The sequence below is a fragment of the Rutilus rutilus genome, assembly GCF_951802725.1.
Source record: "Rutilus rutilus genome assembly, chromosome: 19".
NCBI lineage: Eukaryota > Metazoa > Chordata > Actinopteri > Cypriniformes > Leuciscidae > Rutilus > Rutilus rutilus.
Genome location: NC_140232.1, coordinates 30483560 through 30510639, shown reverse-complemented (window position 1 = coordinate 30510639; position 27080 = coordinate 30483560). Strand labels below are relative to the sequence as shown.

The 27080-nt window shown below is 36.2% G+C and overlaps 1 protein-coding gene across 1 annotated transcript in view; it reads left to right on the top strand.

Annotated features, from left to right (window-relative positions):
* grm6a (glutamate receptor, metabotropic 6a) overlaps positions 1–26702 on the top strand; it is a 56971-nt gene extending 30269 nt beyond the window's left edge. Inside the window, exons 5-12 of the mRNA XM_084390487.1 lie at positions 9061–9215; positions 9786–9926; positions 10109–10309; positions 12669–12808; positions 13618–14241; positions 17522–17833; positions 21163–21408; positions 25434–26702. Coding sequence (XP_084246613.1) covers positions 9061–9215; positions 9786–9926; positions 10109–10309; positions 12669–12808; positions 13618–14241; positions 17522–17833; positions 21163–21405 — 1816 coding nt within the window. The 3' untranslated portion in view covers positions 21406–21408; positions 25434–26702. The remainder of the gene's footprint in view (positions 1–9060; positions 9216–9785; positions 9927–10108; positions 10310–12668; positions 12809–13617; positions 14242–17521; positions 17834–21162; positions 21409–25433) is intronic.
* Positions 26703–27080: the final 378 nt, after the last annotated feature.

The window sequence follows — 27080 nt, the reverse complement described above, 5'->3', positions numbered from 1 at the left end:
GCATTCAGGGTTTTGATTGGATATTGAATCTACTGGAGATAGAACCTTATAATCCCAACTCGGTTTATGTTTTTGTGAGATGGAACCTTTTTATTTTATTAATTATTAATAACTACTAACAAAATATTTTTTTTTTTACAAAAATAACACCACACAGGCATTAATAAACACCTAATGGATCAGATTATGTCAAAAACTCAGTTTTGGCCATAAGTGGAGATAGAACCTCAGAGTATCAGGGAATCTCTCCTCAACCACCACCAGTGTAATGTAATGTAATGAAAATTAAAGGGTAAGGTCACCCAAAATGTAATATCCTGTCATCATTTACTCACCCTCATGTCGTTCCAAACCTGTAAGACTTTCACTCATTTTTTCGGAAGACAAATGAAGATAATTTTTAATAATATCCGAGTGGTTTCTGTCTCTCCATTGACAGCTATGCAACTACCACTCTGACACTTCAAAAAGTTCATAATGAGATCGTAAAACTATTCCATATGAATTGAGAGGTTTTGTCAAAATTTTCTGAAGAGACACGATCGCTTTATATGATGAACAGATTGTTTTTCGGCTTTTATTCAGTAGGCTTTTATATAAACATTCATCAATGCACACATCACTTGTGGTAAACGGCTCAAGCATGTTCGCTCAGTGTGTGAGAACCAATGAGGTTCATTGAGGTTCGGTTGGGCTTCTGTTTATGTTCACTGATCAATGTTTATATGTGAATTTAGAAAGACTAAATTAAATCTGTTCATCATATAAAGCAAACGTTTCTGTTCAGCAAATTTGGACTAAACCGCTCAATTCATGTGGATTAGTTTCACAATCTCTTGAACTTTTTGAACTTTTGAAGTGTCAAAGTGGTAGTTGTGCAGCTGTCAATGGAGGGACAGAAGGCTCTCAGATTTCATTAAAAATATCATAATTTGTGTTCCGAAGATGAACGAAAGTTTTATGGGTTTGGAACGACATGAGGGTCAGTAAATTATGACAGAGACGTTCATTTTCGGGTGACCTACCTTTTAACTCTGTCAAGTCAAGTCATTTTTACAATACAGATTGTTTCAAAGCAGCTTTACAGAGCTAGCAGGAAAATAATGCAAAAAAGTTTGTTTCCAGAAGAAAATAGCATCACAGTCACTGATCTATATAGAATAACTATAGAATCATTATATAGATCAGTGGTCACAGTCCAGCTTAAGTAAGTTCAGTGATGTTTGATTTTTGTTTTAAAAAGGTTATTAATTTAGTTCATTTATATATATATATATATATATATATATATATATATATATATATATATAGCCGCTCTGGAGTAAACCGTGATGTCATCGTCCAGGGCTGAGTTTCCCGATAACGATGTATCTTAGCTCTTAAGAGCGCTCTCTACGTGCAAGGTTACGAACGCTCGCCGCAATTCCACGCGCGTTTCCCAAAAATGCACTTAACATGAACGCGCGAGAACACATTCTACGTGCTACTTAAGAGTCGCTGTCCATTTGTCAAGTGCTGAAATGTCACCTTGTAGAATGGCTCGTAATTGTAGCACACGCTTGTATTTTGAAATGTTTAAACTAATTGTTTTCAACTGATGTGCATTTTCTACGAGGCCAGTAATCTACAAAAGCACAAACCTACAAGTGTTTACCAGCAAACACCAGTAAAATGGCTGAACCAAAAAAATCAAAGAACATTTTTTTTTTTTAAGAGGAGATTATTGTCATTTTAGAGCTATACAAACATTATTTTCAGCAGGTTTAAGGGAAGTCATACAAATAAACAAAAACTGAAAATCTGGGATTTTGCTAAAAAACTGACTGCAACTTGTGGCATTAGAAGATCAGGGAAGGAGGTCAGGAAGAAGTGGCAGGACTTTGCCAGCCTTGCTAAAAGGAAAAGGGCACTGCAGAGGACAACATTTAATAAAACAGGTGGTGGGACCAATGAGTCCTCCCTTCTCACAGCAGAGGAAGAAAAGGCCTTGTCAATGCTTGGCACAAGTGCTTCAGATGGCATTTGTGGTGGTATTGACATCCATGGAGGAGTAGGGGTAACAGAGCTTGAGCCTGAGTCAGGTCCTTCATCAGTTTCATCTGCCATCTCCTAGTCCTCCAAACAACCCTCCCAGGCCTCAGCCTCCATCTTCTGTTGTCCAGACTGCAGCCACAACACCTCAGCAGTTTGAGAACGTTTGTAGTTGTTGTCAGGGCATATGAGAGTGTCCTTACTTAACAGGGAGGAATAAGATGAAGAGGTGGTGGAGGACTAGGAGGACAAAGATGGCATGGGACCACATGATGGCCAACCAAGAAATGCCCAATACATGGCTGGTTTTCGTGCATATCAGCAAGTCATTGTCAGATTTTTTCCTATTTTTCCCAGTCTTTGAAGCATATCACATTTTTTTTTCTTTTTTTTTCATTTCGTTTAATTTTTATTAAGATTATTAGATAAAATTATTTCAATTTTTTGTTTTGTTTTCTGACCTTTTTAATTATTTTACATTAATTTAAAAAAAATAAAATAAAAAAAAATAATAAAGTGTACAACAAAGTACAATCAAAACCTTGTATTATAATCACATTGCATTTGAATAAAGTTAAAGGTGTAATCTGCCGGTTGTCCTGCAGGTGACCTCATAACTCTGTCTTCTTACGACGCACTTAGGGATTTACGATTACTCCAGAGCACTCGTAGATCTACGATGATTTTCAAGTGCTACTTAAGTTACAATGTTTTTGGGAAACAGACCGTAATATTAAGATCAGTCGTACGATCGTTTTTACGATCTACTTATAGGCTTACGATGCTTTTGGGAAACGCAGCCCAGCTCAGTTCAGTTCTTGTATAGTGTCAATGCAGGCAGATCAATATTATTGTTGAATATTAAATTAAATGTTAAATTTAATGTCCCCAACTACGCAAACCAAGACAGTGGCAATAAAGGTGGAAAAACAACAGAGCTCAGAGCTCAACAGAGCTCTTGCCATGAGAAAAGCTTCAGCTACCTACCTGTAACAAAACATTATATAAAAATATAGGAAAGGAAAACATCTAATGCACTTACAATGGAAGTTTAGTGGACACCGTGATAAAAAAAAAAAAAAAAAAAAATGTTTTAAAGTAAATCAACAATTTAAACTTATGTAAACAATAAAATAAGTATTATGAAATTTGCCAAAGCATTTTACAAACAAACATACATCCATCTCAAAAGGAAGATTTCAAGTGCTTTAAGTTTCTACTTTTAAACTTACCATTAAGAGAGTTTGCGTGCTAGATATTGTTTTTATAAACGTCAACGTATAGGAACATCAGCGTGAAGCAACGTTAACAACCCATTGCAGTTCTTTAATGTATGTTTTCACTGTTTGACAGGATGTTGGTGGGAAGGCGTGAACAAATAAGAGAACTTGTTGATGTCAGCTGGAAAATAAAAAGTTGTTTGAGAGGCACATTTTGATTTCACCACAATACCGTGTCGTGCACTGATGACCAGGAAGGAGTGATAAGAAAGTAAAAAGGGCTAATTTTGAATTTTATGTGGACTGAATGAATATTTTATTATTGTTTACAAGCATTGTCACACATTTATCTTTAGAATCTGGATATTTTGTCTTTAACAGGTGCATAATGTATAAGTCTAACAGGGGCTTTTTCCATAATTTTTTTTTAAAGGGGTGGTTGATTATGATTTCACTTTTCTAACTTTAGTTAGTGTGTAATGTTGCTGTTTGAGCATAAACAACATCTGCAAAGTTACAACGCTCAAAGTTCAAAGCAAAGGGAGAAATTTTCTTTTAAAGAAATAGCTTTTTAATGACTACAACAAACGGCTGGTAGGAATTACACGACACTCCTCCTGGGTTAGTGACATCACATTCCTGGGGGCGGGTTTATGTAAATTCTAGGGTTAGTGACATCACTAACCCTAGAATTTACATAAACCCGCCCCCGGGAATGTGATTTATAGAGTATCATGACAGAATATGCTAACCAATGACTAGAAGATAACTACACACAAGTTACATAAATTCATCAACTAACCATTCAGAAATGTTGTCTACATGTTGGCACTTCTTCTTGAGTCTCTCCATCTTTCTGACTCTGGTCTGAACATAAAAGGCAAAAAAAAAAATGAATTCAGTGCATGTCTGTGTGAGGTAATCGAAGCTGCTAAGGAGCTCTTGAAGCTCCGCCCCCTGTGCCAGGAGCAGCAGCTAATTTGCATTTTAAAGGGACAGACACAAAAACTGTGCGTTTTTGCTTACCCTCAAAAAGTGACCATTTTAACATGCTATATAAAATATCTGTGAGGTATTTTGAGCAAAAATATACACTCTGGGGACATCAAAGACTTATTTTACATCTTGTGAAAATAGAATTATATCACCCATTTAATGATTCTGTCTGGAACAAACTGTTCGTTCCATCTGTCGCTGTGCAGCAGACTAACGTTGTCACAGAATTGTTAATGGTTGACTGGTAACAAGGGCATATGTGGATTATTTGATATGATTGAACTAACTTTTAGTATTTGTGACATTTAGGGGAGATTTGTCAAATAAACCAAATACTAAATGCAACGTGTTTGCAATGAGAGAAAACGCCCTTTGATGTACTGATAAGACAATATGAGACTTTGCTTTTGATATGCAATGCATCACACATGCTCCTGTATGCATGTAAATGGAGTTGGCTGCTGACCAACGAACCAGAAAAGGGAACAATAGCCACAGTTTTAGCCCAGAAACATGCATGATTAGCCAACGCATTGCAAGTGCATGGTCCTGATACATGTTACTGTACAGTAACAAATCTCAATAGGGGGTGATAGAGTTCCCTTCAAATGTCTGTGCCATTAAATGTGTTTTTATTCATATAGCTTGCTACATGTCAACAGTTTAACTAAACATAGCTGCTCAGCGTGATTATCTTTAAATTGTTGAGACTGTAATGGCAACAGTTCACCTGAAAAAATACTGTAGAAGACAGCCTTGTATTGCCCGCTTTAACACTGCAAATGCAATGTGTATTTGCATTGTGTTATGAATTGCGTTCTGACACTTTTCTGAAATGCATGCTAATGTGAAACCAAAATTGCATTCATAACGACATTATGTAGCTCGCTGCACTCGTTGTGTTCTGTCTTCCGGTTTGTATTTCCATAGCGTTAAGTTAAAATCGCACAGATTTATGAATGAACCGCTTGTTTGTCATGACATTTGTCTTGACATCCGCTTCAAACATTACAATGATCAGTATAACTTTCGTTAACTCTACAATAAGTAAATCCACTTCACCATGTAATTAATCTTCGACGGCGATACCATAGAAATATACAGAGCTACCGCAAAAACAGAAGTTCAAACAAAAAAATTGTCTGTGAGCTTGTTTATCTGGTGTGTAAGGTCTATACAAATATATTGAAGTTCTTAAAAATAAAGAATCTAATTAAAACCAGTAAAGGTTCTATAGAATGATGTCATTATAGAACCTTTTTAATTTCCTCAAAGAATGTTTATTCTATTCCTATTCTTTTAACCTCTTATTCTTCTTGTTATTCTTTAGTTCCTTTGAGAAATAATCTATTTATTGGTTCTTTAAAGAACCCAGACACCAATACCAATAATGAAACATCAATTAACATCTTGTTAATTTACAAAGAACCATATTATCACCTTAAACCTGTATGACTTTCTTTTTTTCTGTGGAACGTAAAATATATTTTGAAGAATGTTGGTAACCAAACTGTTTCGGTTCCCATTGACTTCTGTTGTGTGGTCAAATAAATACAATGGAAGCCAATAGGAACCAAAACAGTTTGGTTATCGACATTCTTCAAAGCATTTTCTTTTATGTTCAGAAAGAAAGTCATAAAGGTCTGGAAGTAAACGATGAGAGAACTCTCATTTTTGGGTCGACTATCCCTTTCGGACTTCTAGACAAAAAAGGTTCTTGATTAATGCTTCAGAACATCTGTCACGGGTCCTGGTTGCAGCAGAGATGAAACAGGATTTATGAGCAGCAGTCTTTATTTCTAGCAAAATCAAACTAACAGAAATACTCAGGACACTTAGAATTATGTAACACAGAACAGGACAACCACGCTTACAGTGACGTCGACAGACAACTAGACAGGATTAAACTCAGGCTTAAATACACAGGCAAACAAGAGGAACTAACGAGACTGATTAATAAGACACACCTGAACACAGTCAGTAACCATAGAAACAAACAGAGAGAGAACGAAGGAGAACTGAAGTAATTAACAGATTAGAAAAGATTCAAATGAAGAGAACTCAAAACGTGACAACATCATTGAAGAACTTTTTATTTTTTTACATTCAACATCTCTACTGTGTTAATGTACTTATTAGTGATGGGAAGTTTGGATCAATTTACTGACATCTTTTAATCAAAGATCTTGTTAATCACTTGTTAATCGAGTCATTTTGTTCATTTAAGAGGCTTTAGATGTTATACTTTTAACAGGCAAATTCCCCGAACACATCCACCTACGCAATCTTGATCATATTCTGAATTAAGAAATCATTATAATCAGTCAACATAAATAATTACTTTACCTTCCGAGTCTTTCGTTCATTTGTCACATGACAGACGCAGTGAACGGATTATTCATGAACGACTCACCATTAGTAGCCTACATATATTCTGTTTTTATACTGGTTCTCAAATAACAAGGGAAGACAGAATATGTCTTCATTTTAAATGATGATTGGAAATCTGAAGTGTGACGTGTATCCGCTGTGATTTTATGTAGCTCTTTGGGCATCTCAGGAGTGTCACCCTCCACCCATGAAGTGCTAAAGCTGCAGGGGGAAATGTCATCTTAGAAGGTGCTACAGTGTCAAATCCAAAATAAGCCGTCTGTATCATTTTATCTCGGAGCTTAGATGACCTTTTCATATATGATAAGAGTGGATACATTTCACTCCTCCTGGCATAATGTCATTTAGCTTTTTCCATATGTTTGAACTTGCAAATTCAGAAGTGGCAAACAAACTCACCCAGAAGAGACGATACTTTGCTATTATCGTCAGCACTCTCAAGTGACGGTTTGCCAACCTGTGTTTGGGTTTCTCAGTCTCTAATCTATATGGCTTGTTGCTGATGCTTTTTGACAGGGTTATGAGGTAGAGAACATCTATGCAGATGAAGTTCCCCCTCATTAAAGCACTCCTGTGAACACGAGCTGTCGCTCGCACTGCGTGAATTGTCAACCACGTCTTCAAATGCATAACTGAATAGCTTAATTCATAATAACTTGATTCCACTCTAACTAACAATTTGAGATATTTGAATTTCATGAAGGTCTTTTGATTTAGAGAGACTTTTACATATTTATATGTTATATTAATATTTGCTTATGCATGTAGGTGTACTTTAATACAATACAGGAGAACGTCCACAGTCTATTTTCTCCCTAAATTTATTCCACATTTACGGACAAATTACAAATTTGTGTGCAAATGTAATAATTTAAGAATTGGCCAATGGCAGTTGAGATGTTTAAGGGATGCTGTCAATCTCACTGACAAAAAATATTCAGATTTGAGTTGATCTGAATTTGGTCATGTTCATACCTGTCAACATTTGGTTTTCAAAATCCGGGAGGGTTGGGGGTGGTTGGGGGGTGTGTGTTTGAGAATAGCAAGAGGTAGGCTTCTTTGTGGGGACACTGCCTTCACCTGCCATGTCTATCGGCTCGCTTTCGGGTTAAACTTTCTGCGACTGCACAACTGGGTTATAGGTTGCCAGGTTAAGGGTGACAAACGGGTTGAAATTGTATATGGTGTGTGGATTGTGTGATGAATATAATCCATTTAATAAAAGATCTGACAACTGGTCAATATTAGACAAACATATTGGTCCTATTATTCATAAAGGAGTTTGGGCCATGCAAATTACGGGAGTTTACCAGGAGAAATAACAAACCGGGAGGGGTCTGGGAGATAGGGCTAAAAAACGGGAGAAACCCAGGAAAAACGGGAGTGTTGTCAGGTATGCATGTTCCGGTTATGTAAGTGTCGCCTAAAAAAAACAAAAGGTGTCAGCTCCAGTTGTAAAGATTTAATATGGCACCAACACTTGCAAAGGCTCCAAATGATGGCAACTTTGGATCAACATAAACTGCTAAATATGAACTGCTTAACTGAATAGTTGGCATTAACTAACCACATATCATGTATTACTAATACAAAAATCTTCTGTGAAGCTGCTTTGAAGCCATGTGTATTGTTAAATGTGCTATACAAATAAACTTGATTTGAATTGAAAAAGAAAACACACATACATAAACATAAATAAATAAATCTGAATAAATTACAAAATATTAATAAAAAAATATATAGATTATGCAATTAATTAATTAATTTTCATATTTTTTTAATTTGTTACATTTTAATTTTGTGTTATATAAACACATAATTCAGAATATTCAAGTCACATCATCACATTTATTTATATAGCACTTTTTACAATACAGATTTTTCAGATGTTTCATAGCAGCTTTACAGTGATAACACGAAAATAATGCAAAAAAGTTTGTTTCCAGTAGAAAAGCTTAAGAAAGTTCAGTGATGTTTCATTTTTGTTTAAAAAAAAGTTATTAATTTAGTTAATTTATATATATATATATATATATATATATATATATATAGCTTCTCTGGAGTAAACCGTGAAGTCATTGTCCAGCTCAGTTCTTGTATAATAGTGTCAATGCAGACAGATCATTTAATATTAATGTTGAATATTAAATTAAATGTTAAATTGAATATCCCCAACTAAGCAAGCAATGGCAACAAATTCATTAGTGCATGTTCAAACTTTTTTTGAAAATACACAGGTAAATCTGAGTAATGTTAGACATAGACAGGTTTAAAAAGTCTAATTTGACAACACATATTGAAAAGACAAAACACAAAAGAACACTCATGTACATAACAGAAGTGCAATGGGTCTCCACATTTTCACTATAATTTGTAAATAATTTTCAGTATAAACAGTGAAATTGTGCTGTTGCTTGTCCAGGCAGGTCCTGGAGGCTGCGAGGAAGTCCAATTTGACTGGTCATTTTAAATTTGTGGGATCAGACAGCTGGGGTGCCAAGAGCTCTCCGATCCTGGACCAGGAGGAAGTGGCTGAGGGTGCCGTCACCATTCTGCCCAAGAGAGCATCCATTGATGGTTTGAAATATTATATGCATATTTTAAGTCGCCGTAAAATGTCATAAAAAAAGTCGCATGTTACTTAAAACGATAATTTGTGCTTCTATTATTACTTTTTTTTAAAGAAAATTGCTCTTCCTGTGATATGCTCACTTGATGTCTGCGATGTATTCAATGCAATATGCATTGCTCACTTTTCACAATCGAATTAGATACTGATAAAGTATACAATTATTTCTAGTTTAATAGCTATTTCACTCAGAATTGTCACCATATGGTAGTAAAGTTGGTTGCAACTTCTATTTCTGCCATGTACACTATACCGTTCAAAAGTATGGGCTTTTTTTAAAGAAATGAATACTTTTATTCAGTAAGGATGCATTAACTTGATCAAAGGTGACAGTACAGACATTTATAATGTTACCAAAGTTTTCTATTTCAGATCAATTCTGTTAATAAGAGAGACTTCTTTCAAAATATAAAAAAAAATCATCCCCAAACTTTTGAACAGTAGTGTATCTTACAATTGTACTTAATTTTAATTCTACTATAAACATAAAATTGGTCATTTTTCTGCTTTTCGATCAGGGTTTGACCAGTACTTCATCACTCGATCCCTGGAGAACAATCGCAGGAATATCTGGTTCGCTGAATTCTGGGAGGACGACTTTAGGTGCAAACTGACACGTCCAGGTATCAAGATCGACCCAGAAAAGAAGAAATGCACAGGTGAGAGCTCCTGATAGCCGTTAACTGATGTTTGGAGCAATGACAGGTTACCTTAAAATGTCTTGGTCTTACTTATTTAAAGGTCTTCTGTCTTGCTTATCGTTCACCTGCTCTTTTCATTCAACACTTTGCTGTCTCACTGTGTTCATTTCAACTTTTCTCTCTCTCTCTCTGACTTTCAGGAGAAGAACGGATCAATCGTGATTCTCATTACGAGCAAGAAGGCAAGGTTCAGTTTGTAATTGATGCGGTGTATGCCATGGCTCACGCTTTGCACAACATGCACCAGGATCTGTGTCTGGGAGCCACAGGTGTTTGTGATAAAATGGACCCAGTGGAGGGACGTTTGCTGCTTAGCTACATCCGCGCCGTCAACTTCAATGGTGAGTTGACACACTTGATCAGAATCACTGAAGACGAGACCTGACTGGCATCAGAAATGCCATTAGACAATGCCAAAAGATGTTCAAAGGTCCAAACTAAACCCCATAGAGAGCTTTAGTTTTGCCTCGCAGGCTCATCTGGATTGAGCACAAGTGTCATGCATGTTGACATGGGTCTGCCCTGGGATATTTAAAAACTTTACCCACAAATTAAAATTCTGTTATGTTCTCATTGCTATGCTGTATCAAACCTGTATACAGTGACTTTAGTTATTGTGGAGAACATTTCTTTGTTGTATGCCTCATTTGTAAGTCATTTTGTTTAAAAATGTCTGCTAAATTAATAAATGTTAATGCAAAAGTTTTATTTTCTATATAATCACAGTGTAAGAGCACTTTCAAGCTCAAAAATGTATTGTGCTGTATAAGAAGTTTAAACTGCTATTTGCAAAAAATCACAGAGAGGTTGTGGTCGCAAACATTCAGATATTTGATCAAAAATACAGTAAAAACAGTAATATTGGGAAATATTATTACAATTCTATAATATTTCTATAATAATTTAACTCTAAAAAGTCTTCTATTTTAATATATTTTGAAATGTAATTCATTCCAGTGATGGCTAAGCTGAATTTTCAGCATCATTACTGGAGTCTTCAGTGTCTTCAGAAATCATTCTAATATGCCGAATTACTTCTAATGAAACATTTTTTATCATCAATGCTAAAAAAAAGGTACCCGTGGTACATTATTCATTATTTTTAGAGAGCCCAAAAGAACAAAGTTTATTTGAAATAGAAATATTTTGCAACATTATGCATTTACTGTCACTTTTGATACATTTATTGTCTAATTTTATGCTGAATAAAAGTATTCATTTCTTAAAAAAAAAAAATCTTACTGACCCCAAACCTTTGAATGGTATAGTGTATATCCATACATATAACATACAAATATCAACTCTTTTAATTATTTCATAATAAAAAGAAAGCATATTGTCTACAATTAATGGGTGCATGTTATTCCAAAGAAATATTTTTTTCTTAATTGATATTTCCACTTCTAAAATGACATTTATTTTCTATTGATGTAACCAAGGCAGTGCAGTCAATAAGGCAAATAATATTTACTAATATACTTTTCACGATCCAATCAAATCCTGAAAGATGAGATCAAACCCCGCCCCCTACATTATTACATGCAGAATATTCAGTTTAATTTTGCAATATGTCACAATATTGAAGTTAAATGTGTTGCGATGAAATACAGAATGTGCTTATGCTTCACCAGTGTGGTCTCGTAGCTCATTATAGTTCAAAAACAGAAGGACAGTCTCTTTAAAAATGGCAAAGTTCTGCCAAGTAAATCTAACTTCGTTCTGGTGTTGTGAAGCTGTCCATGAAAGAATTCCCATTAAATCACTTTCTCAAGAGTGACTGTCATCTTGCAAACATTTGGTTGGGAGCTCGCCTGGAGGGTATTGGCTGAACAAGCAATATGCATTATTGTGAAGGAGAAAATCACTCTACGCCAGAATTTCAAAATGAAGCTGTCTTCCGCCTATACAGGAAAGGACAAACAAGCAAAAGACAAATCCTTATCCATCCAGGGCTAACTGAAGCAGGTTATGAGTGGTTTAATGATGTGTTCTTGCATAGCTGGAGGAAGGGATCTAATGACTGAACTAAATACACATATTCAGGTTGACAAAGATGGACTCAAAGCACTCACAATCAGAGCTGAATGTTTGTCCATAGTGCATTCAGAGTTTACCATTTCAAATATAATCGTGGACTTAAAACAGATATTGCTGCATGTATTATGCAGGAGGATAAAGGATGCATGAATGGAGCATCTACAGTATATGACAGATGGTTGTAGAGCGAAGTGAAGATGTTTAGAGTCTCAGTGGATAAGGAGTGACAGGAAGAGGAGCTATAGCTAGAACGTCTCTTTATTATATATTTAGCTGTGATCACGCTCATCCTCTCAGCTATAATTTACTATCACCTCTGTAATGTATTTCTTTAAAGACCCAATGAAATCAGAATAGTTTTTTCGGCTTTTAGTCAATGTTTATAGCTTTGAGATCATCTTCTTCAAGGCTGACAGAAGTAACAATATGTGTTTAAAATGGGCAATATTTCTCTTTTAGGAAACAGATCAAGATTATCAGCTTGCATAATAAAATTGACATTGTCATTCCCCATCTTGCTAAATTTAATGAAGATGTGAAAGACAAAATGAAAGCAAAACAATCAAATTAAATAAGTTGAATTTATTTTTGGAAAATAATGACGTTTATGATGTTTCTTGTTGTATGATAACATTATATGAATGTTTCTTTTTTGATTATCAGGTAGCGCCGGCACTGCCGTTCTGTTTAATGAAAACGGTGATGCTCCTGGACGCTACGACATCTTTCAGTACCAGATGACCAACACTTCTAGTCCAGGATACAGAGTCATCGGCCAGTGGACCAATAACCTGCGACTCAACGTAAATTGACTCCAATTGCTCATTAGCATACAGATTAATCATATTGACAAATAGTCAGTTCACCCAAAAATGAAAATTCTGTCATTTACTCATCCTCACGATGTTCCAAACCTGTAAGACTTTCATTCATCTTTGTAACACAAATCAATATATATTTTTAATGAAAAACATCATAAAACTAATCCACATGAATTGAGCGTTTTTTCTGAAGAGACTTGATCGCTTTATATGATGAAGAGATTGAATTTAGCCGTTTATTCACATATAAACATTGATCAGTGAACATAAACAGAAGCTCAACCGTACATGTTTGACGCACAAGAATGAACCTCATTGGTTCTTGCAGAAGCTCAAACGTGCTGCGTAACACTAGAATAAACCTCATTGATTCTTACACATCGAGTGAACGTGCTTGAGCTTCCGATTACCACAACTGATGTTTGAGTTGCTGAATGTTTATATGTAAATAAAAGCTTAAATAATACTGTTCATCATATAAAGTGAACGTGTCCCTTTAGCAAATTTGGACTAAACTGCTCAATTAATATGGATTAGTTTTACGATCTCTTTATGAACTTTTTTGAAGCGTCAAAGTGGTAGTTGCATAGCCGTCAATGGAGGGACAGAAAGCTCTCAGATTTCATTAAAAATATCTTCATTTGTGTTCCGAAGATGAATGAAAGTCTTATAGGTTTGGAACGACACGAGGATGAGTAAATGATGACAGAATTTACATTTTTGGGTGAACTAACCCTTTAACATTTTCTTTCTAGTTTAATTCTCAGTAAATGTTCTCTGTATTTCATCAGGTAGAAGAGATGCAGTGGACTGGTGGAGACCGTCAAATTCCGGACTCTGTTTGCAGTTTTCCGTGCCAGCCAGGTGAGAGGAAGAAGATGGTGAAGGGTGTCCCGTGCTGTTGGCACTGTGAGCTCTGCGACGGGTATCACTTCCAAGCTGACGAGTTCAACTGCGAGATGTGTCCTTTCGACATGCGGCCGACCCTCAACCGCACGGCCTGCCGGCCAACTCCCATCATCAAGCTGGAGTGGCATTCCCCCTGGGCCGTTATCCCTCTGTTCCTGGCCATTCTTGGCATCCTGGCCACCCTGTCCGTCATCATCACCTTCATCCGCTTCAACGACACCCCCATCGTGAGGGCCGCGGGCCGCGAGCTCAGCTACGTGCTCCTGACCGGGATCTTCCTCATCTACTTCATCACCTTCCTCATGATCGCTGAGCCGGGAACGGTGGTGTGTGCTTTCCGCAGGCTTCTGCTGGGTCTGGGCATGAGCATTACATACTCTGCCATGCTCACAAAGACCAACCGGATCTACCGGATCTTCGAGCAGGGCAAGAAGTCCGTCACGCCTCCAAAGTTCATCAGCCCCACTTCACAAGTTATAATAACCTTCATTCTGATCTCAGTACAGGTAAACGTGGTAAATCAGAGCTTGAAGCAATTTGGTGATAACTGTTTTATTGTTTTGCTTCCTGCAGGGGTGCAACCCATGTTCTTTAAGTCCCAAATCTCATGGAATTGGTTACTGTGTTGGGCTGTTTTTAAATCGCTACAGTATTTACACTACTGTTCAAAAGTTTGGGGTCAGTAAGATTTAAAAAAAAAGTTTTTATTTAATCAAAAATACAGGAAAACAGTTTTATCCTGAAATATTATTCATCTGTTTTTTATTTGAATATATTTTAAAATGTGATTTATTCTTGTGATGCAAAGCTGAATTTTCAGCATCATTACTCCAGTCTTCAGTGTCACATGATCCTTCAGAAATCATTCTAATTGGTTGCTCTGGACTTTTTTTTCTTATTGATCCTTTGAATTTTTTTTTTTTTTTTTTACATTATAAATGTCTTCTCTGTAACTTTTGATTAATTTAATGCATCCTTGCAGAAAGTATTCATTTCTTCACAAAAAATGACCCCAAACTTTTGAATGTTGGCGTACATATTTTCTGTCCTGTGAACCTTTTAATAGACCTTGCATATTAAGTTTGCACAGAAGAAGTATTTAACACAAAATAACACACATCACCTTTAACTTTTAACTGCATGCATTTATTCAAATCTGTAGCTTCGGTGAGGACAAATGATTCATTTAATTAGTAAAGAAAATTCTTCTTCTTCACTTTATCCAGAATTCTGTCGAGAGATCTTACTGAAACATACATGAACCTCTCTGTGTCACACTAGCCAAACATGGGTTCATGAGCGACAGAGCCACTGGTTATGGTAACTAAAGCCCCTATACTGTTGTCCCACTCTCAGTATGTCCCTGTTTGAGGTTTAGTCAATAGCAGTTTCCCAGCCAAGCAGATTCTCCTGTGTTTGGACACTCTGCCGAAGCTGATAAGCTGCCTGCAGACCTCATCATGTTGAGTGCTCTGGCTTCATTCTGCTTGTGCTAGCAAACGTGCCAGCCACGCTAATGTGCGAAAGCAACAGATTCAACATCAGTAAAGGTGGAAAAAAAAAATGCTTGAGTGATTTACAGGTGACAAGAAAGCTCCTCCGCTGTCGATACACATTGTGTCTGCTGATAAACACCTCTCCTCCGATTAAAAACTGCTGATTGGAACTTTTACAAAAGAATATTTTAAACGCTTTTGTAGTTCAAGCTTAGCCCCAGAATTATGCGCATGACTCACTGGCAACTGTGTGGGGGAGACGAGATTAACAGGACGTTAGCGGGAGAATGATTGACAGCAGGACGTTTCTCAGCACCTCCTCCAGCACATGTTGGCAGATGTGTCACCGATGCTGAGTTTGAGAACGGAACTCCGCCGAGCGATTCTGACAGCAACATCTGTCTCCGCGACAACACGCCGGCTGCCCGGCTGCTGTTCTGTTCTCCTCCCAGCCGTAGAAGTTTCTGGGAAAAGTTTGAGACTTACCTGATGAGCACCCTCACTCAGGATCAGTCACTTCCTAGTCGGAATGTTCTAGTTGAGAACAGGTGCAGAGGACGCTCTCTAAATCACGCCTCTAACAGCTGCTCTCATCCGGTGACCCTCCGCACTTACATGGTGAATGACTTTGCTACATTATGATTTATGGTAATCATATGTCCCCTTTAGCCATCCTTAGAAAAGTCCTTTTTTTATATTTGCAAAATGTAAAAGAGCAACTTCCCAGCTGAAAGGGAACCTTCTCAACACTTTAGCTGATGTTGTGGAAAGGTTCTCAAAGTTATGCACCAACGTTCTTCCAGTAACGTATATAGAAAATTATCTGGTCTTTAATAATGTTCTCAAACATTGTTCATGGTACTTTTCGTTTTTTTGTTGCAGAAATTTTTAGTTTAGAAATGTTATGACTTTAGAACATTCAAAAGGAACATTCCTACTATGTCTGAAGAATGCTAAAACAGGATGTTCTATCTAAAGGAATAAGAAACTCACAGGAGAGAAGACATTTAAGACAATCAAGACCGTAGTTCCATGTCTCAAGTTCATTGAAGCTGTCTGTCTGAATATGATGAGAAATATTCAAGTTCTTAGTGAGATCTCACTTTTGATTGCAGACTTGCCAGACGGCAAATTGGTGGAGTTTTAGAGACTTAAAGACACATGAGTGTTCAAGTCTCCATTTGCTGTCTATTTAATCTCACTTGAGTCAAGAAAAGTTTTATTGTGATTTTTTTTTCTTTTCTATGGGCAGTCCTAACCTGAAATAATAGGGATGTTGTTGACCCATGAACATGTTTGCTAATATATATTTATATTTATACTACATTGCACTCAATACGACATGGAAATAAAGTTAATTATTTTTCATAATTTACTGAAGTAATTTACTCACATTGGGTGCTAGTACATAAATAAAAAATGTACACTAGCATTCAAAAGTTTACGATTTTTTAAACGTTTTTGAAAGAAGTCTCTGCATTTGTTTGATCAAAACTACAGTAAAATGAGCAGTGAAATATTATTACAATTTAAAGTGACTGTTTTCTTTTTGAATATTTTTAAAAATGTAATTTTCAGCATCATTAGTCCAGTCTTCAGTGTCACACGATCCTTCAGAAATCATTCTAATATGATGATTTGAGGCTCAAGAAATATTTATTATTATTATCAATGCTGAAAACAGCTGTGCTGCTTAATATTCTTAATAAAACCATGACAATTTTTCAGGATTCTATGATCAATAGAAAGTAAAAAAAAAAAAAAATGCATTTATTAGAAACTGATTTATATATATATATAAATCTTTGCTAAATTAAATGATTAATGTCTGACCCCAAACTTTTGAACAGTAGTGCAATGTGTAGTTGTTTCTACACAGTTTTGTCAAAATACACAAAAACTTGAATTGTTCCCCTTTTTAATTCAGAATTAAAAACATTACATTTTAAATGCTACATTTCAGCTGAACTAGACATAGCCCCTTTTTTTCGTTTCAGAAATCTAGGCACGTTATTATTAAGCGAGGAGAGGATCTTATAGTTTCTTTTGTGTCTGTAAAAAAGCACTTTAAAACCCATCATTAAGAGCAATCAGGCTGATAGGTGGCCTATTTTAACCAGTAATCTTGTGCGAAGTCGTGTCTGCTGAAGACTGGCTAAAACGCATCCCTTTTTACACTATATTCTACATGCATCAATCTAACTGCAGCTCTTGACAAATGAGTCTGACCTTCTGACTGACTCCGTCTCGCCGTTAATGATAAGCTTTTACTTCCTGCCGTCTCTTGCAGGTTGTGGGTGTTTTCGTCTGGTTTGGCGTGATGCCGCCACACACCACCGTGGACTACGAGGAGCAGCGGCCGCCCAATCCAGAGTTGGCACGTGGCGTCCTGAAGTGTGACATGTCTGATTTGTCGCTCATCTGCTGCCTGAGCTACAGCATCGTGCTGATGGTCACATGCACTGTCTATGCGGTCAAGAGCAGAGGCGTGCCTGAGACTTTCAACGAAGCCAAACCCATCGGCTTCACCATGTATACCACCTGCATCGTCTGGCTGGCGTTTGTGCCTATTTTCTTTGGCACAGCACAGTCCACTGAGAAGGTGAGACGTGCGTTATAATGTGATTGATTATTAATGTTGTTAAACAAATGGTTCACCCAAAAATGCGAATCATTTACTCAACATCATGTCGCACCAATCCTGTATGATTTTGTATGATGACTGTTCATCCCAAGTACGCTACTGTTCAAAAGTTTGGGGTCCGTTTTTTTGTTGTTGTTGTTGTTGAAAGAAATTAATACTTTTATTCAGCAAGGATGCATTAAATTGATTAAAAGTAACAGTAAAAACATTTTTAAAATATATATATCACTGTTTCCTCAAAAATATGAATCAACATTTCAACGTTAATAATACGAAATGTTTCTTGAGCAAGAAACTCAACATGTTTCATGTGACACTGAAGACTGGAGTAATAATGCTGAGAATTCAGCTTTGCATCACTGGATAGTATATTCAAATAGAAAACATTTTAAATTGTAGTAATGTTTCACAAAATTACTGATTTTACTGTATTTTTGCATAAGCATTAAAGCATTAGAAGCTTTAAAAAATCGTACCGATCCCAAACTTTTGAATGGTAGTGTATAAAGTGACAAAATGCACTATAAAAGTGGTTCGACTGACTTGTACTTTATATTCCACATCTTCTGAAATCATATGAAATCTTTTTTTGAGGAACAAAAACTGAAATAGTTTGTTGTTTAAATGGTGCTTCTTCACCACGATGCTCAAATCTCATTAGCATATGCACATATTCAAATGTCACTGACGTGTAACCGAACACGATACGGCAAGTTTGAACGTGGAGAAGTGGAAATGAGACCTTTGGGGTGGTTTGAGGTCGACTTTGACCTCATTCTCCATGTCCTGATGAAAAAGCCTCCTCAGAAGTGGATTCCAGTGGTGTTTGAGGAGTGTTTCCCACTCTTTTTTTCTTGTTGAATATACCATTTTATGCATGAATTTGTCATATCATGAAATCAAATTCTTTTGCAAATGCTGTTTTATATGGAAGTGTTTTTCGTCATTACCTGGTGGTGTTGCTAGTTGCTTTTTTGTGACCGTTCCATCGTAAACCGTAAGGCTTTTCTTATACATATGCAATGGGACGGAGAGCGAATGCTACACGTGAAATATTCGGATGTCGCCATTTCCATCTTGAAAACACAATATATAGAAATGCAACACCATCTCTCTTTGAAACAACTTCCAGTATTTACAGCACAGTTCTGCTCCAATCCAGCAACAAAAGAGCTGAGCTTAGTTACCATTTAAGTCCTTAAGTAGAAAATTATGTGAAATGAAGTCATTTCAGTATGAAGGCATTGAAGTAAGCAACAACCTGCCAGGCTCACGATAACAAGTCCAAGTTGAATTGCTCACAGTTTCTCTTTTGAAGAGGCCTTTGATATGGCAGACACGGAAAGGGATGAGATGAGAAAAAACAACATTTCATTTCTCCCCTTTATCTGCCAAAGACACACCATGACACAGAGACAAAGACTCTTCCGCCCACCAATGAGGTTCCGGGGGTTTGACTGTGGGAGGAGGTTGATAACGGGAGCCTGAAAGACAATGTCTACCCATCCTAATAAAGCCAGAAGCCTCGTCAGCGGGAATTAGGAATTAGAGCATTAGTTATTGCTGCATAGATTAAACGACCCAGGTAGCTTTCCACTGACATGTCGTTTAATGCGCCGCGCTAATACCATACGTGTCATTTCCTGGTGAGCACTCTTGGGTGGGCAGGTGCTCTTTTATTTGCCTTTGGCAGCCACATGTGATGAACATTGTGAATGTTTATATTGATGCATTGCCATGGCCTGTCCAAGGGAGGATTTTATTACTCAAAGGTAGCGTTTTCATAGCTCAGGAGGCGTTAGATGTTTTATTTAAGCATCACATTTGATGTTTCTTCTGTTCATTTTAGAAAAACAAATGACAGAGTATATAGAGCGATGCAATTAATGTGTATACCATTAATACACAAGTTTGGGGTCTACAAGATTTTAAAAAAATGTTAATACTTTTATTCAGCTAGGATGGTGAAATTGATCAAAAGTGACAGTGTAATGTATTATATTTCAAATAAATTCTGTTCTTTTGAACTTTCTATTCATCAAAGAATTCTGGGGGAAAAAGTAGTAGCTCAACTGTTTTTAACATTGATAATAAGAAATGTTTCTCGAGCACCAAATTCAACTTTGTTTAAGTAATAAATTACATATATTAAAATAGAAAACAGATGTAATAATATTTTACGGTATTAATGTTTTTACTGTATTTTTGATCAAATAAGTGCAGACTTCTTTAAAAAACAAACTTTTGAATGGTAGTGTATAATAAATGTTTTAATTAATAATTATATTAATTAAGTCATTTGTTTCTGGTTTTATTTTTATAATTATGTTAATTTGAATTAATAATTATTTCTTTGTCTTTAAAATGTGTAAAAAAAAAATGTTTTTTTAAATTACAATATATATATTTATATATTATCTTGGAAGAAGCTGATGAGAAAGGTTTGAGTTCATATTTGTCATGGTCTCGGTCTGTTTTGGTTTGGTTTTTGGTTACCGGTGCTGCTTTTCCTGAGTTCTGTTTGCTAGTTCGTTTTTTATGGTTTCTTATTGGATTACGTTCACCTGTTGTTCATTTAGTTTCCTCTTTGTATTTACACCCTTTCCTCTGTTCATTGTTCCGTTTCGTCTTAGTTTTACTTGGTTGTTGTTTATAGCTTTCCTGTGTTCTCCTGCGTTCCTTGAATAGCGATTAAAGGCTTATTCTAGTAATTCTCCTGCGTTGTGCGATTTGTGCAACCAAGCGTGACAATATTGAAATGACTTTTGAGTTTTGCAAATTAGCTTAGTCTTAGCATTGTTGAGATCTCTTCTGTAGCTCTGAGATTACTAGAATCTGTTTGTCAGAAAAACATCAGACAAAACTCTCCATTTCTTCTCCATTTAGTCTTCTCCATTTAGTTCTCTCATCATTTACTCACCCTCATGCCATCCCCAATATGTATATTTTTCTTCAGAAACAATATCTGTTTTATGAAAATAATCCATCTCTGTGAGTCCATATAATGGCTGCCACTCGGTTGACGCTTGAACACACCGATCCTGACAGTAATCCATACGACCCCAGTGGATGAATTAATGTCTGTGTGAATGAGTCGTTTGTGTTTATCTGAAGAAAGAAAGTCATATGAGGATGAGTAAATGAGAGAATTTGAATTTTTTCAGCGAACTATTCATTTAAAGTAATCTCAGTTGAGATCTTGTCTTTCTTTTATAATAGGGTCTATCAAAAGTGATGTATCCTGTGATCTATAACTCTTGGCGTTTCATTTCCCGTGTTTGATCCAGATGTTCATCCAGACGACGACGCTGACCGTGTCCATGAGTCTGAGCGCCTCCGTGTCTCTGGGGATGCTCTACATACCGAAAGTCTACGTCATCATCTTCCACCCGGAGCAGAACGTGCAGAAGCGCAAGCGCAGCTTCAAGGCCGTGGTGCAAGCCGCCACCATGTCCTCGCGCCTCTCGCAGAAATCCATCAATGACAAGCAGAACGGAGAGACCAAGATCGAGCCAGACAGGTCACAGTAGCAGGTAACAGCCTCTCTCAGACCCTTGGAAAAGTGCATGGAGTCTGTTCTGAATCTCACGGGATGCCATTAAAGCCTGGAAGAATAACACAAATAAATCACCCTGTCTAAATGACATAAAATCACTCTTTTAAAAATAAAGGCTCCAATTAGAGCCAAAAGATGCCTTCAGAGCTGGGCTTTTATGGTAACGCTTTACAATAAGGTCTCATTTGTCAACATTAGTTAATGTATTAACTTACATGAACTAACAATGAGCAATACATTTGTTACAGTAAATCTTTGATGATGTTAGTTAATAAAAATCCAGCTGTTCATTGATTGTTCGTGTTAGTTCACAGTGCATTAACTAATGCTAACAAATGCAACATTTGATTTTAATAACGTATTAGTAAATGTTGAGATTAACAATACTAAGATTAGTAAATGGCCACTTGGATGTGGGCGAGGTTGGCTGTCGGCCTGAAACTCTTGTAGTCTGAGCCCTGCTGTAAACTTCTGAAGTTCCAGGTTAATTCTAACCTGGCGTTTATTGACGGAGAGAACCGAGTCATTTCTAGAGACTAGAATATTATAGTCTGATCATTCTAGGAACCGTCTAGCAACTCCATAACCACCAATCAACTGCATAGCAATGCACTAAAAACATTCAGAACACTGTAATCATAAAGCCCTGCCGACAACCCTTTAGCGTCGTGTTTTTATACTGTGTTTAGGTTCTGCTGTGAATTCATATTTGCTGAAAAGTGAAAATGGATTTGTTATGGCCTTTGAATGACTTATACCAGGAGATCTGCTGAGAAATACTGCTCCGTAATATATTTCATTGTAATAAACTATCCTCTAAGCTTCCAGGATTGGATTGTTAGGGAACTCGATGCTTTAAATCCAATATTTTAAGGTACCCTGAATCTTTTTACGTGAGTTTAAATGAGTGCCCCCTCACATTTTTATATCCATAAAATCTCCCTCTCTCTCTCTCTCCCTCTTTTAAATTGCGGTGAAAAGCTTTTGGGTTTATTTTCCACTTGTTCTCTATCTCTGCAAGCACACATTTGCTTCCTCAACACATGCAGTTTGAAGCAGCACATCTCATTACTTTCATATTACTGAGCTTTCGGAAGCAAAAAATTCACTAAGCCTGCACGAAATTCTTGAAATGATGCTTGTTGAAATGGATATTTCTCGGCATTGCAACAATATTTGGGTGCGCAAGCGAAAAAACTGGAAGTAGAAAATGAATTATAAAAAGCATGTGGATAGAACTATTGAATATGATTCATTTATGGACTTAATGATTGCATTTATTAATAAAACAAATGCTGAATTATATATTATGAGTGCTCTTTTTCTCCTCTCTCCCCTTACTGACCTTATATAATTTTGCCATGTGACAATTAGTCCCAGTGTCACTTTTCCTTTCTCTTTTCCTTTTTTGCCTTTGTTTAATTATGTGGACAATAGTTTAATTGTTTGGGGTCGGTTAGATGTAAAAAAAATCTTCTGCTCACCAAGGCTGCAATTATTTGATCAAAAATACAGGGAAATATTATGAAATATTATTGAATATATTTTAAAATGTAATTTATTCCTATGATGAAAAGCTGAATTTTCAGCATCATTACTCCAGTCTTCAGTGTCACATGATCCTTCAGAAATCATTCTGATATGCTGATTTGCTGCTCAGAAAACATTTCTTTATTATCAATGTTGAAAAGTGCTAATATTTCGATGGAAAGTTCGAAAGAAATCAGAAATCAGAAATCTTTTGTTACATTATAAATGTCTTTACTGTCACTTTTGATCAATTGAATGTGTCCTTGCTGAATAAAAGTGCTAGTATCAGTATTTGCATTTTTAAAGCTGGTTAAAAGGAGACACCAGTTCTAGCTCTGAACTGTGGTTCAGTCATTGCAGAAACAAATGCTAGTGCAAATCATCAGCTGGACAGTTGATTGACAGTCATAAACAGTGATGTGTGTGCTGTTAGCTGCAGTGATCCCTGAAGAGGAGAGTTAGCATTGTCTCACACTTGCCCTATCGCTCCTGCGCCGTCAAACAAGAGATCCCCCCCCCCCCCCCCCCCCGGCTACTACAGACAGACAGTTTCTCGTGTCAGTGCTAAAGTAACTGCCCTCATTGTATATACATTTACAGGCTCTTGCATCTTCTGTTGTTTGATAAATAATTTTTTATAAACTGTTACTATTATTCATACTGAAGGTCAGTGTTGGGGAAAGTTACTTTTAAAAGTAAGTCTTTTAAAAACGTAGTCACTTTTTATGGAAAGTGACGTGTTATGTTACTTTTGTGTTACTTTTTTCTCACCTGGGCTTGCTTGTTTGTTTTTCAATACCTTAATAAATGTTTTTAATTCTGTTTTTGGCTAATTTAAAGGCCCTTTCACACCAAAAAGTGTCGGTGAGTTATGCATGGGCAAAATGTAATATTCAGATTTGCCATTGTTATCCTACTACGATTGCAAATGATGGTATAAAAATGAATCGCACGTAACGGACGTCATCTCTATTTCTTCTGCCTGAGGCACAATTTTGAGTGTATTCCCTCACTGCTATCAAAAAGGCATATCATAACTGCCATACTGCATTCATGGGAAATGTGACCGAAACCCTCCAGGACCTGAGTAATAAAGGAAAAACACCCACATATACCACAAGAAGCGTTCGTGTGTGTGTGTGTGTGTGTGTGTGGTATTTTGTCAAAGGAGCATTCAGCAGCATGATGTTAAAAAACCCAGCACAGATCTATTCAGAGCAGAAACACTAGATGTGATGGCACATCTTGCTTTCTCTCCCGATCTGTCATTCGTGGGTGTTGCTTACAACGAGAGGAAGTTGTTAAGAGAGATAAACAACATGTCAGCAATTCACACTTTTCATGTCCATGGTTGTTGCTTTACCTCTATCTATCTATCTATCTATCTATCTATCTATCTATCTATCTATCTATCTATCTATCTATCTATCTACACTCTAAAAAATGCTGGGTTGTTTTAACCCAATGTTGGGTCAAATATGGACTAACCCAACATTGGGTTAAAAAATGCAATAAAAAAATGGACAAATTGCATTGGTTACATTAAAAATGTAACCCAACGGCTGGGTTTGTCAATTTTTAAATTGTTTTTTTAACCCAACGTTGGGTTAGTCCATATTTGACCCATCATTGGGTTAAACCAACCCAGCATTTTTTAGAGTGTATCTATCTATCTATCTATCTATCTATCTATCTATCTATCTATCTATCTATCTATCTATCTATCTATCTATCTATCTGTCTGTCTGTCTGTCTGTCCACACATACTACAGTATATATAGCCTATATACACAGTATGTATGTAGATAGATATAGATATACAGTATAGATATACAGTATGTATATATATATATATATATATATATATATACACACAGTATGTATATATATTAGGGCTGCACGATATTGAAGAAATATGCGATAACGTTAAATAATGCAATATTCGATACGATATTGCTTTAAGTGTGTAAAATAAATAATAAAAGGATAATTTGACACTGAAGACGTTAATTTAACTGATGAAAATTTAGCTTTACCATCACAGGAATTACCTTTTAAAAATATTCAAATAGTAAACATTTTAAATGATAATAATAATATTTCACAATATTACTGTTTTTACTGTGTTTTTTTATCAAATAAATGCAGCCTTGGAGAGCACGAGAGACATATTATTTAAAAAAAACACAATAAATTGATCAGTATTAGCATACATATATCAATATATGGCCATCAATAAAGAAAGATGCTTTTTTTCCCTTTTTTTTTGCCAATGTCATGCTAACCAGGAAATCCTTGCTGCTTGGTTTGAGGCTATTTTATATTTTTTGCAGACAGTTTGTCTCTGCTTTGATGTGCAGTCTCTGTAGCAACCCTTTAAAAAGCACAAACGCACATAAAGTGCCAACCTACTTTTCTGCTGAGTGTTGCTGAGTTTCTCATATATTCACAGATCTGTCTTTGTACTTACAGATGACCCTTGGAACAGCTGTGTGGATCTCAAATCACCGAGGAACAGGGTCAAAGGGAGAGTTTTGCTGTGTTGTATTTTGTGATGCCAGGTGAGGAAGTTAATAAAGCCGATGTTACTGACTGTGAAGAGCAAACTGCTAACACTGCGAACAGAAAATACTTTATTGAGCATCTTTGTCCAACACTTGAAATGCTTCATAGATAGAATGTGTCCAAAAGCCTTTCTCGTCTAGAAGATTTTTGCGGATAGCACAAGGCGATTTGGAAAAATCCCATTTTTACCTCAGAACGTGCTTATCGTGTGGTCATTGCGTTAAGGTTTTAGCATGAGATGTTTACAGCGGTGCGACTTTGGACGTGCACACGGTGTCCGAGTAAAAACCTCTCAGAAGAAACCGAAGAAAAACTCTCCTCACCTTTAACCGTACAGCAAAGTCACTGTTTTATCATCTCCGACTGTGTCATAATACACAATTTTAATTTTAGGTTGTAAGCTCAAAGAATGAATTAGACACTATTTGAGGCAGTTGTGCATTTGATAGCTTTGTGCATCTTATATATCTCATATTTATTTAAACGATTCTAAGTAGATGTTATTAATTTTATTTATTTTCATATATTTATTTAACGATTGATCTCCTCGGCCAAAGACATGTTGGTGCTTTTATAAAGAGATGTAAAAAAAAAAAAAGAACAAGAAGATTTCAGAACTGAATATCAATCCAGAATGCACCATATTAAAGAATAATGTACAGTTCAACTTGTTAAACCTTGTAAATAGAGGACTCTGGAGTTTTAATGGATGTAAATATTATTTTGTGTGTTCTGAAGCGGTTGTTTTGTGTTTGACTGACAACATGCATGGGAAACTGTATCTGAACAGTCTTATTGTGTTACATGAGTAAACATGACTGCTGTGTGTTTTGCCCACGTCACATTAATTAAATGTCAGTTAACGTCTTTCAGTTTTTTTACATGGGGATGTACATATATTCGGCTGGGTTCATTATGCTCTGCATTGCTTGAGGACATGCAACACTACAACAGTGACAGTGTCTATATGAATATGTCATATTTGAAGCAGTATAGATGTTGAATGGAACAATCCATAACAGAAAGAGCAAAACAATCAATTGTAATTAAAATGAATGCTGGTGTCAGAAAGCCACAAGAATTCCTTTATGAAATAACAACAGTGGTTCGCTGCTGAGAATCTTAGTTCAGTGTTTCTGTTCTCAAAAATCCATCAATAAAAGCCCTACAGCAAGATGTTTGATACATGGAAAATATGTTCGGTGTGTTCTTTCCACGCATGACTGAGAACATAAGAAATGTTTTAATATTGTTTTCTTTGCTCATATCATTGTTTTAAGGATCTCTAGGTGTGTTTTTCTGTTTATTTCAGTGCATGCAGCATCCACATTTGTACACTTTCTATAAATTATATTTTGCAAAAGCTGTTTGACTTAGAGATATTTCATCCAAAATGAACACTGTCATTATCTACTCGCCCTCACGTTATTCCAAACCAATATGCTGTTACTTTTTCATGGAAAACAACAGGAGAATCCTTACACAAAACAATCCCGTTCACAAACCATGCCGCTCAGAAGACTTAGTGCACAAATCATATAAACTTCCTTTATG